The sequence below is a fragment of the Strix aluco genome, chromosome 1 (genome assembly GCF_031877795.1).
Source record: "Strix aluco isolate bStrAlu1 chromosome 1, bStrAlu1.hap1, whole genome shotgun sequence".
Classification (NCBI taxonomy): Eukaryota; Metazoa; Chordata; class Aves; order Strigiformes; family Strigidae; genus Strix; species Strix aluco.
Window position 1 is genome coordinate 81,485,231 of NC_133931.1, and position 16,119 is coordinate 81,501,349.

General features: G+C 35.4%; 1 protein-coding gene across 11 annotated transcripts in view; it reads right to left on the bottom strand.

Annotated features, from left to right (window-relative positions):
* The window catches only part of DNAH5 (dynein axonemal heavy chain 5), a 157,888-nt gene that overhangs the window by 24,183 nt on the left and 117,586 nt on the right, over positions 1–16,119 (bottom strand). For 9 of the 11 annotated variants that reach the window (XM_074826022.1, XM_074826039.1, XM_074826075.1 and 6 more), the window contains 11 exons: positions 15,212–15,479; positions 14,395–14,626; positions 12,699–12,813; positions 12,256–12,432; positions 8,934–9,137; positions 7,379–7,558; positions 6,339–6,476; positions 5,601–5,736; positions 3,849–4,165; positions 2,458–2,613; positions 1,873–2,055 (listed from right to left, as the gene is read on the bottom strand). In XM_074826022.1, coding sequence (XP_074682123.1) covers positions 1,873–2,055; positions 2,458–2,613; positions 3,849–4,165; positions 5,601–5,736; positions 6,339–6,476; positions 7,379–7,558; positions 8,934–9,137; positions 12,256–12,432; positions 12,699–12,813; positions 14,395–14,626; positions 15,212–15,479 — 2,106 coding nt within the window. Of the gene's footprint in view, positions 1–1,674; positions 1,769–1,872; positions 2,056–2,457; positions 2,614–3,848; positions 4,166–5,600; positions 5,737–6,338; positions 6,477–7,378; positions 7,559–8,933; positions 9,138–12,255; positions 12,433–12,698; positions 12,814–14,394; positions 14,627–15,211; positions 15,480–16,119 lie in introns of all 11 variants that reach the window. The other 2 variants (XR_012623466.1, XM_074826033.1) reach the window with 2 other exon arrangements.

Below are 16,119 nucleotides of genomic sequence, written 5' to 3' on the forward strand. Positions count from 1 at the left end.
TTCTCTTTTGGGGGCAGAAGTTCCACACATACATTTTAACACTGCATATCACCAAGCAGTCATACTGCTCAAATCATCTGGCAAACTGTCTCACAATTAAATAATTCCACCATCTCCCTACCAAAGGCTACAAGAAGGTAGCAAGAATCCAGACACTTAAGAGGGAAATCCCCAAATTCCCAAAGATGCATAACCCCAATATCATAGGAAAAAAAAAAAAAAAAAGGTTTTGGACAGTGGGATATGTCTGAATTGACTCTTCAGGAAACCTTGAACAACAGGGTGCAAAAACAGAGGCCAAGCAAACTGAAAAGTAGTAAGTATATTCTATGAAAGTCCCCCTGCCTGTCAAGTGGTCCACTTGCCATTTATCTGGAAGAACTATCCCCAGATGGTCACAAACAAAGTAGTAGTGAGTACACCACTCTGAGAAGCTGGTCCAGAAAGCGCAGTATGTCCACCCATTAGGTATTCCCAGTTAGTGGTAAAGATACCACAGAATAATAGAATGATTTTAGTTTGAAAGGGACCTCCAGAAATTAATTAGTCTAACCCCCTGCCCAAGGCAGGTCTAAATAGATCAGCTGCTCAGGGTGATGTCCAGTTGAGTCTTGAACTCCTCCAAGAATGGAGATTTCACAACATCCCCGGGTAATCTGTTCCTGGTTTTGACCACTCTCAATGTAATTATTCTTTTCCTAATTTTTTTTTCCTAATATTTCCATTACTTAGTCTATTGCTTTGTACCACTGAGAAAAACTAAGCTCCTATCTTTTCTGTGTCCTCCAAGCAGGTATACAGCAACTGTGATGACTGGATGTATTTGTTGATAAAATGACGATCATCTGGAGGAATGTATTATTCTATTGCAGGGCCCACAAGTGAAGTTTGGCATAAGGCTTTGCAAATATACACATCACCGTGTGTTTCAGACAGACAGTGATAAATCCATTATACATAGTGGGTTGACAAGCTGTCACCGGTTGAAGTGAAGCTGATGGTTCAATGAAGCTGTCTGGCAAAATATAAACCTTCATAGAATGAGTAAGATTTCCTTCATGAGATCCATGGACTGATCAGGAATGAAATGCAACTTCTGGACATTAACAAGATGACTGACGCCATTAAGGAGGAACATCTTACACTGGGGGGAGGTGGGGGAGGAAGATGGGAGGACCTCAACAGATGGCACAATAAGGGAGCAAACACATTCCTCTCTAGTGAAGGTAAACTGGAACTATTTCCAAAATCTTAGTAAATACAAGGTCATAGATGCATAGTGTCTCATTTGACTTCAACATTGCCTGACCTTATAGTTATAGGCATTAGGTGTCCAATAGTTCAAATGATACCAACCAGACTCCCTCCAGAACTGCTGGTGGCATGTTTATTGGGATTGTCATCCTGAACTTGGACTTCCTCAACTAATACATCTGCAATGTCAAAATAGGTAGTTAGCCTGTTTCCCTTGGAGCAGGGAAGTAACTAAGTCTGAATCCTTTGCACCCAGTTCTGTTGCCATGAGCTCCACAGTGTGTAGACAGAAGAACATCAGGTTTTATTCCAGGCCCTTTTCCTTTTCATAGGCCATTCTCATGAGGTTATAACTCACTGAGGCAGGAAAAATAGGCAAGTATGGTACAGTTGTGACAATACAGACAAATAGAAACTTACACTTGAATAAGTCAATTTCTTCTGTGCCAGCTTTTAAACCATCATAAATAGGTTATATTAAGAATAATCACAATAGAGAGAGCCAGAAAGTTACCTGCAACATGGGGAAATAGTATAATAAATTAAAATTAAAGTAAAACCTTCTACAGGTAAATGTAAGATGTATAGACAGGAAAAAGATACAATTAATTATTTTACCTGTTTCTCTGTGAGAATGACTCTGCCTAGGAGCTGATTTTCAAGACCTTTCATGGTCACAGTAAAGTCAATGATGGAGGTTCGAGCACTAATTTCAGGAGAGTAACCTGGATTTGGCAGTTTTGTAGTAATGTAAAGTCTGAAGCCATTCATAACATCTATTTCCTTATCACCAACCTTCACCTTAATAAAAGTATTAAAAAGAAGTCTTGAGATATCAAGAACCAGTACACACTCTTTCAGATACTGCATGTTGAAACAAAGGTTACATTTTTTCTGTTCAAAGGTGTAAAAATCCAGCTTTAAATTATATGTCTGATACAAAGAATTTGTTGCGAATATCTGTGGAGCACTTTAAATGACTCAAAGATTATTTCAATTTTTAAAAATTGCCATAAGCAAAGGGATAAGGAACTCTACAGGTTAAATATATTAACCATTTGTGATCTTAAACTTAAACTCGACTTTTTTTGGTATTAGCATTAATCCCATTTAAAAATGAGTTTAATCTTTTATAGTCATATACTCATTAGGAGTTATTGAGGGGGCTGTTTCCACTTGTTTGCTCATTTGTTTTATATTTACCTTGTTGGCTGAACCTGTTTTAATTAAGTTTCTTTCCAAAACGTTATCGAGAGCTGGGTCAAGCTCTTCTCCAACATCTTCTATCAAAAGAGGTCTTCCCAAAGAAAGGCTGTCTTCTAAGTGATTTCTAAAATACTTGTGATTCAAAGAAGTGATCTAAAAATACAATCATGGACCTATATGTTATGCCATTACTAAATTTGGGGGGTTTTATATTTATAAATTATTTTATTTGTTACCGACAAAAACAATGATCCTATGGTTAGACTAGGATTAAGGCAAAGATTGTGACCGCAGGAAAAGTTAGCATCAGTGTACCATATTCTCAGAACTCACTGAACGTGAATTTCTATTTTTCATCTACAAAAGTAGAAGCAAAGCAACACTGAGTACCTAAAGTTTTGATATCTTATGAGTGTAACTAGACCAGAAATTCACAGGAACCTGTTATCACTTTCAATTTTACTTTGGATAACTTCCCCAAGTCAAACTGCAGCAAGGTCAGGATTAGGGCTCCTTTGTTTGTTTTTTTCCCACTTGAAAATTAGGGGTTATATTGAACAAGCTACTCCTCAGTACAATTGTGATTAATTTTCATCACGTACACAAAGCACATTCAGCTTAAGTTTGCTTATAACTCCATAGTTGAAGCCTAATAATCATTTTTTAACATAAATATCTAGGTAACCGTTAAAGAGTTCTGCAATAAGATAACAATCAACATGAATGAAAGTAGTTTCCTAGTAATACTCTCAGAGCCACTCTATTATCATCCTTCAAACTCCTCTTAATCTTTTTTTAGGGATATCTTTTTAAAAAGTTGGTTTATTGGTGCAATCATAATTGTAGCAAGCAAGGACTCTCCTGTTTGCATTGAATTAGCGTATCTTGCCTCAGACCATATGTTGTTGCAATACTGTCTTCCCCGTATATTTGCAGAATATTTAGCACCTGACATCCATGCTAAGACAACAAAAATTATCAATAATTTCTGATTAAAAGATGATAAAAATATCATGCTGTGCACCTTCATTTTCAAACATTTATATGAACCTGCATTAATCACTTATTTGGGTTTTTTTCCTAATGCTTATAGTATTCTACAAACATGCCTCAGTCCTTATCAGCCATTACCCATGCAGCCTATCTTCCAACACTTGACGTTTCATAAATACATTAAACAAATTGTTTCACTGGTACTAATGGTACTGAATTCATTTTTGTATCTAGCCAAATCTCAAATCTACCCAAATATATCCGAGATGTCCTTTACATCCAGACTAGGCCTTTTATATAAAAGGCATTTACTAAGTATTATTTGAATCACTGAATTGTAATTTTTGTGAACTAAGAGTTTCAAGGAATTACAAAAGCACCAGCATTCCTATTACCTGAAGTTCATTTCTGCATTCCTTATTTTTAATCCAAATTTTACCCTGTGCCTGTGGATCAATTAATAAAGGATAACGAGATGCTTTAGTGACAATTATTCCATTCTGAATGGATAACTCATCATTTGGTAATCCTTGTAGGTTCCATTCACTGATGGTTGCAGCATCAGTCAACATTTCTATGAGATTCAAGTTGTTACCAAAGGGGATTTTCCGGCTTTTCATTTCCTTTTGCCAGTCATTTAGTAGCAGATTGCGGAACTCTTGGTTGAAAGGACCAGAATAGGACAGAAAAGCTGTAGCCAAGAGTACATCACCTTAAAAAGAAAAAGGAGAAAAAGAAAACAAAACATTACAACTTTGCCAATTCTATTCATGAATAAGCTGCTTCCTTCTATAGTTGTTGTATGGTTTGGCTGGTAACTGAAGAACACACTTTGACCCATAAAGAAGACAAATCAGACTTTTCCCAAGGCTCACTACATAGCAATTCTACATTTCAGTAGATGCCATATTTACTCTATCCTTACAGTGCAACTGTGGGAATCAAGAGAGAGGCATCTGGCAGCCAGCCAAGGTCAACCCAACACACACACACACCCCACCATTTCAAACACCAGATCCTGCACAAGCAGGACATGGGAGAATAAACTTCAAATTCCACTATTTCCTTGCACAGTCATGAGAACAGGCTTAAACAATATTTTTGGGGGAGAAAATAATCTTTATTTAGGAGTACTAAATATGAACAAATCAATTACAACTACTCCTAATAAAAAATTGTAACAGACATCATTATGGAGATATTAAGTGCGACAAGTTTTAATCTTCTGGTGAGCTTCAGAATTGCCCCCCTAAGTTTCCTGACACCATAGTTCTGGGTTTTTCTGGACCTCTGTAGTAAGAATGCAAGATTCAAACTGGAGAAGATAGTGTACTTTTATACTGAGTACTAATATTTTTTAGACATTTTCAAGTTATCTATAAAGCAAACATCATGAGTGTGTGGGGAAGGTATCCTGTATTTTTAGTAAGTTGTTAATATACATGTACATATTATACCAACAAACAAAATACAACCTATCTATTATAATACAACACCTACAACAACATCTGCTTTCTACAGCATTTCAAAGCAAAAGCCAGAGAAGAAACTTCACACCACAGTAAAGGACAAGATAAATTGCATTTACTTGATCTAACTAATAAATTAATTCCTTATTACAAAGTATTTCAGTTTCCAAGTGCATATTTATAAAATAAAAATGAACTTCTAAGAAACAAAAGTTTTATGAACATTAGTAACTACATTTAAAAATATTGATTTCCACATATAAATTTCAGTGCCTGAAGATCAGTCTTCCTCTCCTCCATATGTATTCTCAGTTATAGACATTTTATTGGCACTTGCTAACATATCACCTTCTTTGGACTGCTACTTACAATCAGTCAAGTTAAAACATCAGTGTCCCAAGTATGTACTGCATGTTATACATGTCAAGTAAAAGTCCATGCAGAGCACACACAGTTACTGGTGGGTTTTTTTTTTTTTTAATATGAACTTTAGTCTTATACTGTACTTTTTACCTAGCAGTGCTTTAGCAAGATAATTAATAACAATTACTCTCATTTTAGCAACAGGGAAGCTAAGCTGCAAAATAAAAGTTTGACATTTCAAATGTTTTCAGTTTCACTACCCATCACAACTCAAGCGACTCACTTCCAGGTTCAAAGGTGGAGACAAAAGCTTACCCACTAGCCTCTTGGTTTGCATGGCAAAGTCTTTACTCTGCTCTGTCCACCTCTCTTTTTCACCTGCTAAACCGCTTATAAGACTTGAGGCAGTTTGCATTTTATGGCGGCAATGCTCAGCATCTTCAAGCAAAGCCTAGAGAAAACCGTACACCAAAAAATATGGTTTACAGTCACGTATGCAATAGGCCAGAAAAATCTCTACATCTAATTAAACCGGTAGTTAAACAACAGCTTAAACATATATACTCAAACACTTATATCACCGTGCAGAGAAGGAGGGAAAGTGGGATAGAAAAAGTATATTGGGACAAACTATCAACATCTGCCATAAATGTGATTCAACTTTTAAATATTTCTGCTCTTAACTTTCATGTTGGCATACATGTTAAATGATATACCAAACACCTGGTATCTATTAACTCTGGGGAATTCTGTCCCGAATTTCAAATACATTATACACAGATAACATATTTAAATGAAATGTGATGTTACAGTAATAGGCACTAAACAAATAATCTAAACAAAACAGCTTTTGAGAAGGTAGGAGGAAGAGGAGGAAAGGATCAGTGGCAAAGGAGAGAGGTGGTATCCAAAGACGCAGTATCCAAATAATATCTCTTTGTTATCCTCTGTCCATCAACATTCTTTTCAAGGAATAATAATGAAATTGAGAGAATGCATTAAATTTTCCTTAAAGTAAGGGTGGCAACTTCTTTTCTGTAATGAGCAGTTCACCTGCTTTTCTCTCATTGCTTTTTCATACTCTGCCTGCACAGTATCTAATTCTTCTTTCTTGGCACCTAGTTCTTCTTGAGCTTTCTGCAGATCCATCATAGCAGTAGTTAGGCGATTCTCCTGGATTGCTAAATTAGCCTATGAAGCATACAAATATAAAAGCATATTCATACACACAACATATCAAAGCATTTGCTAAAATGTATCTCAAAGAGTTTTACTTTACTACATTTCAAAATCAAACTGCTCAGTTTCATCATTCATTAAAACCTTTTATTTGGATTTTACAACAAACTAACTTTTTATTGCAGGTACTACAATTAAGTATTTGGTCCAACATCAATTAGAAAAAATAGAAAAACTTCTGGGAATACCAGCCATTCTCCATCTCACACAAAAGTTAGTCTGATCTGGCCTGCAAAAAAGACCGGTGCCACTAGATACCTATTTGATTCCTCCAATCAATGTGCTTTGTCTAAAGAAAGATACTACCTCTAACTACAAATCTTGCTTCCCTCTCAGTCATTCCTATCATAAATACAAGCTATTCTGTGTTAAAACCATGCCTGACCACGTTCTTCCTGATTTTCATTCTTTTAACAACTATTTAGGCCTGGTTTTCTCTAAATAACACCAATGAACAAAGTCACTGTACAGTCATCTCACGAACTGAGATCCAGAACATTAAAAGAAAGAGATCTCGAGTTTTTTCCTACTTAATTTTTAATTAAGGTAAAGCAATTTCAATACTGAATTATACTAGATGACAGCTGCTTCAATCCTATTCAGAAGCAGCCCAGAGGCATAAAAGTGCACAATCTCTTTCATAATTTTGACAACTTACAAGTGGTAGTACATTTGAAATATATTTTACTGTAGAGTTACTATTTTCAAGATAATAAATTCCTACAGACACATGCACCACTTGGAACAAGGCAGCTGATGTTTTCAGCAGATTAAATCCTCAAGTGCGCACAGGTGGGGAGGAGAAGGAGCAAAGAAGCAAAGTTTGCATGCCTCCTACTGATTAACAGATTTACCTTTAAAGGCAATACTTCTTTGTTGATGGAAAAAAATACAGCCATAGCTTTGGTCCATGAGCAAAGGCCAGCAACATTCCCACATACTCTCTTAGCTGTCTCAATGTTGTAGTCCATCATTTCAAAATAAGGACTCAAAAGTTCTACCACTTCTTCATTAATTGTGTCCTTTGGAAACTGCTAAAATAAAAAGTGCAATGTATTTAATATATATAAACTATATGTATATGTATTTCAGCACGCACAGAACACTACCAAGATCACAAATGTTACTTACAAACAGCTAATATGAACCCCTCTGTATCATGCATCTTTGAGAGCTTGCGAAAGTCATCCCACTCTGTCCTATATTCTTACAAAAGGGAAAAAAGTTTGCCTTCATTTATGATCTTCACTATCTTACACTGTCTATTACCATCACACAGCTAATTGTTGATACAAAATATCACTATCTTGCTTGAAATTCCATTTTTCTTAAGACTGAATAAGTAACTTAATCTTCAAAAAAAAAAGGAAAAGCTTAACTCTGGTTCACAAATATGCATTCTACAAAACAGTCATTTCAAAGGGCAAGCCAACTATCTTCTCCTTAAATTACCTTATCTCATTAGTGGAATGTGCTTCAATTTTAAGAATTTATTTTGACCCTCTCTTTTCTCCAAAAAATATCTCTTCTATTTTTCATCCCCAAAAGCTCTCAATTTTCTCCCTCAACTTTATTTTGATGGTCAAATATTCCACATAAATTTGGTTTTCTTTAAAGATTTATTTGCAAACTATAATGAGAGTCCATCACTGATGAACTTGAAAAATAGCTGTTCCCTGAGGCAGAAATAAGTTTATTTATGCACAAGCAATGAAATGTTGAAGCCCTCCAATAAATTAAAATTATTATGAGTAGATCCATGGTGAATACTACATAAATGGCATCCATGGCACTACCAACCACACAAAGCTGGTCAAGCCAACAGAAGCCATCTGTGATTTCCCACTGGACCAGAGACAGATTAAGTAAGAAATTTATTCTGAGTAGATTAATCATAATATTATTAGTTTAAATTATGAACAGGGATTTATTCACCAGTTACTCTTCCCATTTCCCTAGACACATGCTATGGAGCTGAAAATCCCAAATTTTAAAAAATTCTCATTTTGTACATCCTAATAATCAACTATTCTTTTGCAAGCCACTACACAAGTTGCAATGCTGAAAATTAATGAAAAGCTAGGTACCAGAAAAAAGATGTTTTCTATCAGCTTTAATGAAACAGATAAGTAATAGCTATTCAAACCAAATGCTTAAAGCTTTGAATCATTTGTCTCTGAAAGTAATTTAATTGCCTGACAGGAGAAACTATAATTGATTTATGACCTGACTTTGCCAGAAGGATTCAAGTTTATTTCATTATGACATACTTACTTTTAAACCCTTAACATCTCAGATCTATTGTGTGTCTGATTCCCTTTGCACATTTTTTCTCCTATGAACACCAGAGAAAACAGTCCCGTATTTTCTTAAATTAAAAAGGTATCAAAAAGAAGGTTGCACAAGCACCTGTAGGTTCTGTAAGAAGTTTCCTGCTGTCATCAGTTTCAAAGATTCTTGCCATGATGGGATGGTACAGCATTTTTCCTGATCAATTTTCACATTGTTCACTTTTCGCTGAAAGAGCAGTAACACGCAGTCCATGATGCGCATAATGAGGTGAGGAGGTCGACCCAGTGTGCGGACAGTGGCAATATCTGCAGGTTTTATTGTCTATGAATTTAAAACAAAGGGTAAAGCAATTACTGTTATTGCTTATTTAATAAGACATAGAACACAAGCTGACCAACAGTATTAATCTGTTGGAGAAGAAAAAAGTTATTCATATTATTTTTAACTGAAAATAATTTTATCTCTAAAAAGCATGAAGCTAGAAGGACCCTTCAACCAGATTTTCACTACGACCTCCTAGCAACCACCAGGAAACCTCAGTTCAGCCACCTCCAGAGCAGCACCTAAAAGCTTAACACTACCATGCACATTTTTGACAAAACAAAGAGCAAAACAGAAACATCTTGAAATTTTACCTATTTTTTTTAAATTCAAATCTATTGACCAGAAACTGAGTCTAGAAAGGAAAATACATTCAGTTGATATTTTGCAAATGAGGGAGAATTAAGGAAACCAGAAGGTCTGAGAAGGCCTGATACACATATAGATTTGCACCTTCTGATTCATCGTACTGGGAATGTTCCTGTTGTAGAAGCAGGCCTGCGAGAAAAACAAATAAATTATAATAATGTATGAAGAGCTAGGCCAAGTAAGCTTAAAGTGCTAATCTAATACTAGAACTCATAACTCTAGTGTACATCATAAATCAGAAAGGACTATCAGAAAAGTCTACTGAAGATGTCTCCTTAGAGAAGTTTGAGCAGTAGTGCATATTGCACCACATACAGAGCAAAAAAACCCTGAATAATGGTAACTGCTGATGGACAGACCCGCTCCTGTAACAGACATAACCTGGATCAGAAGCTTTGCTTATTCACAGGCAGTTTAATCAGCCTGAGTGCATGACAGTGACAAACAGGAAGCAACTGGCTATTGTAGGTGTTATGACACCTTGTTTCTAGCCTAACACATGCCTCACTGGAAATTCCTAAAGGAAGATTTTAATTACTTGTGTTTATACCTCAAGAAAGGGACTGTAAATTATTGCAGATTATCCTGATCCCCTTCCTTCTGCCTGTCGTTTGTTCTCCTTCAATATTTAGCTGCTTGTTGGGTTCAGTGTGCACCTAGTAATTCAGCAGAGTTTTTCTAGGTATCTGTGTGGAAACTTTAAGCACTGTTTCTTAGTGACCTTTAGGAAATTCAGCCCAGCATTTTTTGCTACCACCTAAACTGTGGCAAAAGAGTTGCATTTAATTTAAATTTATTTATTTATTTCTAGTTGCGCATTTAATGTGCCATCTTTATTGCAGGGCAAAGTATAACTAAGTTTTCTTGAACTTTGACAATTCTTACTCAAACTTTAAAAATTTAATCTCACTGTATGTTTAAAAATGCTTATAAGCTGTTCTGTACCTAACTGTCTCTTAAAATAGGGTTTAGCAGTCCTAAATATGTAAAAATGGAGTGAAATAACCAACCAGAGGGTTTTTTTAATCTGGGAAGTGACCTTTATATTTATCACATATTTAATAAACATTTGTCTATACTGCAAGCAGAATTCCATCACAGGAATCTCTAGCCGGAAATTTGCACATCCGTAATGACTGTGAGATTCATTTTTTGAAAGAAGCCCTACACAGACTCGTATAGAGAATTTTCTTGCTTAAAGGAGTTTCTGAATGAATTAATGCATGCTGAGGATACAGATATGCATGCTGATAGGCTTGTTTTTATGATAGTTTTCCTTTCCCCTTTAGGCACAGGCAAATCAATTTATTATAGCAAATGCAAGAATTTCAAGATTAAGCCTAACTACCTTTTCCCATTGTGAAGTCTCATAATAGTGCTAGTGTAGCTTTTCCTTAAAATCAGATTTTTGTTTATTAGAATCCAAAAATTTCAAGTAGAACAGTATTTGTTTGGTAACTTTAGCCAAAACCAAAAAGTAGGCCATAATAAGATGCATGACAGGACACAGGACACTAGTGTTCTTTTCACACCTCAGACACTGCCCAGTTAGCACTGTTTGTTTATGCACTTGTCAGAATGCTTGCCCACCTGGGTTGTTTGTTTTGGTTTTTTTTACCTTTCTCTTGTAGCTAAGTATTAGGATCTTATGATCCAGACCTGCTCTCTTATTCCACTCATCAGCTGTCATATCATCAGATTTCATTTAGACATTTCCACTATGCCCTTCAAGATTTATGGCAGTCATAGATTGTTAAGCAGATCTCCCTCAAAATGAAGTCATACATTCAGGAGATCCATGAAAAATTACTTATACTAGATTTTGAAAACTTTTATTTGAAGGAACATCACAGTAGTCTTTAACCATCACAACTGTTAGCAGCCTCTCAAGTAGAAGGGAAAACCTTCCAGTAAATCTACATAACAACCTTTGAGGTTTATCTATCCTTCAGGTTTTTCCTTCAGTCTTTTCTATTTCTTGAGATTTCAGCTCCCTGCTAGCCTCTAGTATTAGGTTTACTTCAGATCCCGCTATTTCTGCTCACGACAGAAATGCCTTGAGGGACACTGTCTTATACAATCAGCTGAACAGACATTCAAAAAAAATACTGTGCAAGATCAACAAAACTTAATCTTTCTTCATCACTAATGATGCATCATGTAAAAATGTGGGCAGAGTGTTATCACTCTATGAAAAAAGCTTTACAAAGAGTATGCTGAAAGACATGAAGTCCCATGGTGAATGCTAGAAATCTGGGTAATGTCACAACTCATAAGAAAAGATAAATTTATTTTTGAAGAAGGCAGAAAAGAGTGGATCAGCAAACTTATTCAAAATGCAATTCATTGATGAAAACTTAAACTAAAACAGGAGGTTTAGATTTGGATGGAATTATAACTGTTTTTACATGGAAGGCACTTCTTCACTCCTTGCACAAAAGCTGCTTTATAACAGTATCAACATTCAGTTACCAGTCTAATATCAACCTGCAGCGCATCGTACATCAACTATAGTTTCAAACTAAAGTTAAAATTTGCCCTTTTCCAAAAAACTGCCTATTTTGGATTTGGTACTCAGGTGGAAAAAGAAAACCAAAACTGAACCTAAAATGCCTCAGAATATGTATATTTATTTGCATATATTTTCTGTAAACTTATGAGTTATGCAATGCACCTGCAATCTTGTATTTGTTTTCAAAGAACCCCATCTTAGCAGTAAAATAATGTTATACATGGTCGAAGTACTAACCTGTAAGGCTGCTTCTGCCTCTTCCAAAGCAGGCTTAGCTGCTTCCAACTTCTCTTCGGCAATGGCTTTGTCAACTGAGATACTGTCTACAATAGCTTGAGCTTTGTCTTTCACTTTCTGAACTTCACCCTTCACTGTCTCAGCAGCCTGTGCTTTTACAGTAACTTCTTTCAATACCTAGAATGTAAGAAAACCCACATGGCAAATATTAAAGAAAACACACCTAGTCAAAAGAATGTATTAATTTTTGTTGTAAAATTTTATCTGTTCAATTCCAGAGCCAGAAAACTCAAACCAAGATGACTTTCATCACTGATACAAGTTTTCAAGATCCCTTTTTTCCCAACACTTAATTTCCTTTTACTTTATTAATCATTTTAAAATACAAGAAATAAAAAGAGAAAAAAAATCGAACAACAATACACTTTGAAGGCTGTACATACCATGTCAGCTTTTTCATTGGCAATTTGAAGTTCCTTTTCTTTTACCTCCAGCTCTCTGCTTAGAGCAGCCACTGACTCAGAGGCCTCTTTCAATTTTTCCAATCCAGTATTCATTCTGAAGTTAAAATGCAAAACAAGAAGCATGTAATTCCCTATGTAATTTACACTCCACTTTCCAAATTATTCCATCAATAGAATGAATCATATCAATCAGAATGAACACTAGCAAAAGATGTTTTACACCAAAAATAAATCTTGTGCAGGAACTTTCACACAAATGTCTGATGTCTTCATAATCAAGAAAGCAAAAAATAAAGAATTACATGAAGAGAGACTGTGACTTAAAACTTTACCCACTTCTAACTCAAACAGCACACCTTTATCACTGCATAAAAATCTTACACATTGGTTCCATATATGTCACTATCCCTGTTGAGCTCCAACCTGATACCCAAAGGACTGAGTTCTATACAGCAGAAAGCATTTTCTGATCACTAGAATCCTGTGAAATACCTCAAATCAATATTCCTTGTTTGAAGAGGATATGGAAAAGGCTATTAAAATAAAAATATTGAAGTCAAGACCAACCAGAGTTACCAAAGAGAGTAACAGAAAAACAGCACTGAGATAACACTTTTCTCATTCAGCATTAAAATGCTCCTTCAACTGTGCATTTTGTCTATCAAAAAGTAAGTCCTCACTTGGGACTTTTTGGGCAAGTTTAAGTGGCCTCTATAGAGGCTGCTATTGCAAAGGCTAAGCAGTACTTGGACAGCTAAACAAATACAGGAGAACAGATGAAGAGTAATACCTGCCAAAGCAATTCAGACTATGCAACTAAGGTTAAGTGAAACAAATTGACATGTATGAACTAATTTGGTCCATCTGAGGCATCAGAAGGTGGAAAACAGGACCAGACCTCTCTGTTTTACAAGCCTTCATCCATAACATAACTACAGATTTCTAACTCAATTTGGCTCTGAATGTTTCAAAGTGAAATACACTAGTTTGAGTCTTTCTTAAACACTTCCAGCTCCAATCTTTCAAAATTAACAAGACAGTTTTTCTTAAGAGTGATACCAATTGATACACTAAATGTTAATTTTACATTCTATTTGAATATTTCTGGCATGAAGATAAATCTGCAAATAGACTTCGTTAGTTTAATAAAGTATCTGAAAAGGAGAATGAATATCAAAACCACTTTAATAATCTGCAAGTAAAAAGCTCATCAGCCTAAATTAGGCTCTATGATCACAAAACCAAAAATGTCAAGGGTATTTCTTACATGTTCATACCAGGAGGATACAACTGTTTAACAAGAAAACAGAAGTTGCTCTGCGGTAAATTAAATTCTATTGTGAATATATTATGAAATTACACATAGACGTTTTCTTTTATTCATTATAAATACATGGGAATAATTTATATTTGCCTTTTTTCCCACCACCTTGCTTTTTCATACATCACTACCCTTCTTTCCTCTCCAAAAATATACAGTCTTTAACTTATATGCCAACAGCAACTATAATATTTGATGAATTTATACCTTTACACAATTTTAGGAAATTAAAAAAAGAAAAAAGTCCTTTTGCTGTGCAAAGAGACAAACCATGCATTGAAACAAAGCATTGTCAGAATATACCTATCTGGGGAAGAAAACTACAGAAAATCAGTAGTAAACTGAGCACTTTACCTGTTTGCTAACGTCTGTAATTCAGCATGTTTTTCTTTGTATGTGGTTTTATATCCCTGAATAAAGGACATGTAGGATTTGGGAGTCACATGTGTAGAACGTCTGTATCTTTGAAAATAATCAGAACACTTCTCTGCCACTCCATCCTGGAATGAGCCCATACACTGTACAATTTCACTCTTTGTATCAGCAGTGCAGTCCATATCAAATGAGGACAGGAAATGTTCAGATACTTAGGAAAGAAACAAAACATAAATTTAAGTAAATATTCAGGAAAAACTCTTATCTTATAAACAAATAAATATAAAACATGTCAGCATTTATTATGTCAGCTTTCACCCAGCTTCTGAAACCCCAGTCTTCTTTACTCTCCACCACGACATTCTTAACATTATTCCACACTTCTCAGTAAAAAGTATAGCCAAGGATATGGCATATTTTCACCTCCAAGGTGTGCAACTGCTTTTTATCTGACTAATAACCAGGGATTGGGTAATCACAGCCTTCCTCTGTATGCCTGATCACAAGCACAGTCACTAATAATCTCTTTCTTTAGTAGCATCTCGCCTTCTTTATTAATGCCTTTAAGCCATGTTCAAGGGGAATTTTCCTTCAAACCATGTACAAAGCTTTTCCTCTATTAGAAATATTTCAACAGTTTAATACAGCAAGCTTGAAGAAGAAAACAGCTATACTAAATTTTAGAACCAAGTAAGTTTCTTCTGCCAGTGTGCCAGCAAGATTCAAAGCAATTAAAACAACTTTATGACCACTGATGAGAGAATTAAATACCTGTAAAGACAAAATGTACATCTACCTGCCACTAGAGCATCCTTAGGCCATCGGCTGAACCAATCTATAGTGCATCCAGAAATGAGAGCAGGGAACTTCAGGGCCCTGTTTCGGAATTTTTCACCTACTGGTGAAAAGCAAAGAACGACATGAAGGTACTGACGGACTCTGGTCATGAAGTAGTCATGCAGAACCTCACTGGTTGGAGGTCTACGTGGATGTTCCTTTTTGAAGGTGGGTATGAGGTCACTAATGATCTCATCTACTTCGTCACGTGCAAATAAGTTTGACACCTTTGAGAAAAAGGAAGATTTTTTCATGCTTTATGAGATGATCCAAAATAGAGTACATAGCATAAGGTTCATTTAATACATAGCATTTCAGGAAGGGGCATACATTTTGGACACTGAAGTTATTAGGACCCACCACACTCTAAACCAGAACTTTTACTGAAGTGATTCCATTAAACACACTGAAATCTACCTTGCTGTAAAAGTAAAACCCACCCTCCCCTGTGAAAAACATGCACAATGGCTTTGCTTTCTTTTAATATTCTAATAACTAGTAGAATTTACTCTAAAACACACTCCTGAAATAAAAACTAACAATAAAAGCCATCCCATCCATCCTGGACATAAATTTACCATTAAAAAAACCCTGTACACTAAAAAGATATTTAATTTAACAGACAGTTTTGATAAACTTCAGAGATGTTCCTCAAGTCTTAATTTTTTTAAGCTATTCTCATATCCCTGACAACTTGTCAACACATTTAAAAGGGTCTGACTTAGAGAATTTCTCTGTATAGAATGATGAGGTTCAATTCTTAATTTTACAATAGCTTTGTCTTACTCTAACCTAGTATAATAGATTGTTTCCACTTTTTTTTTTTGTTTTGTAATGATAAAAAGTTTGTGAAACATATGAAAGAAT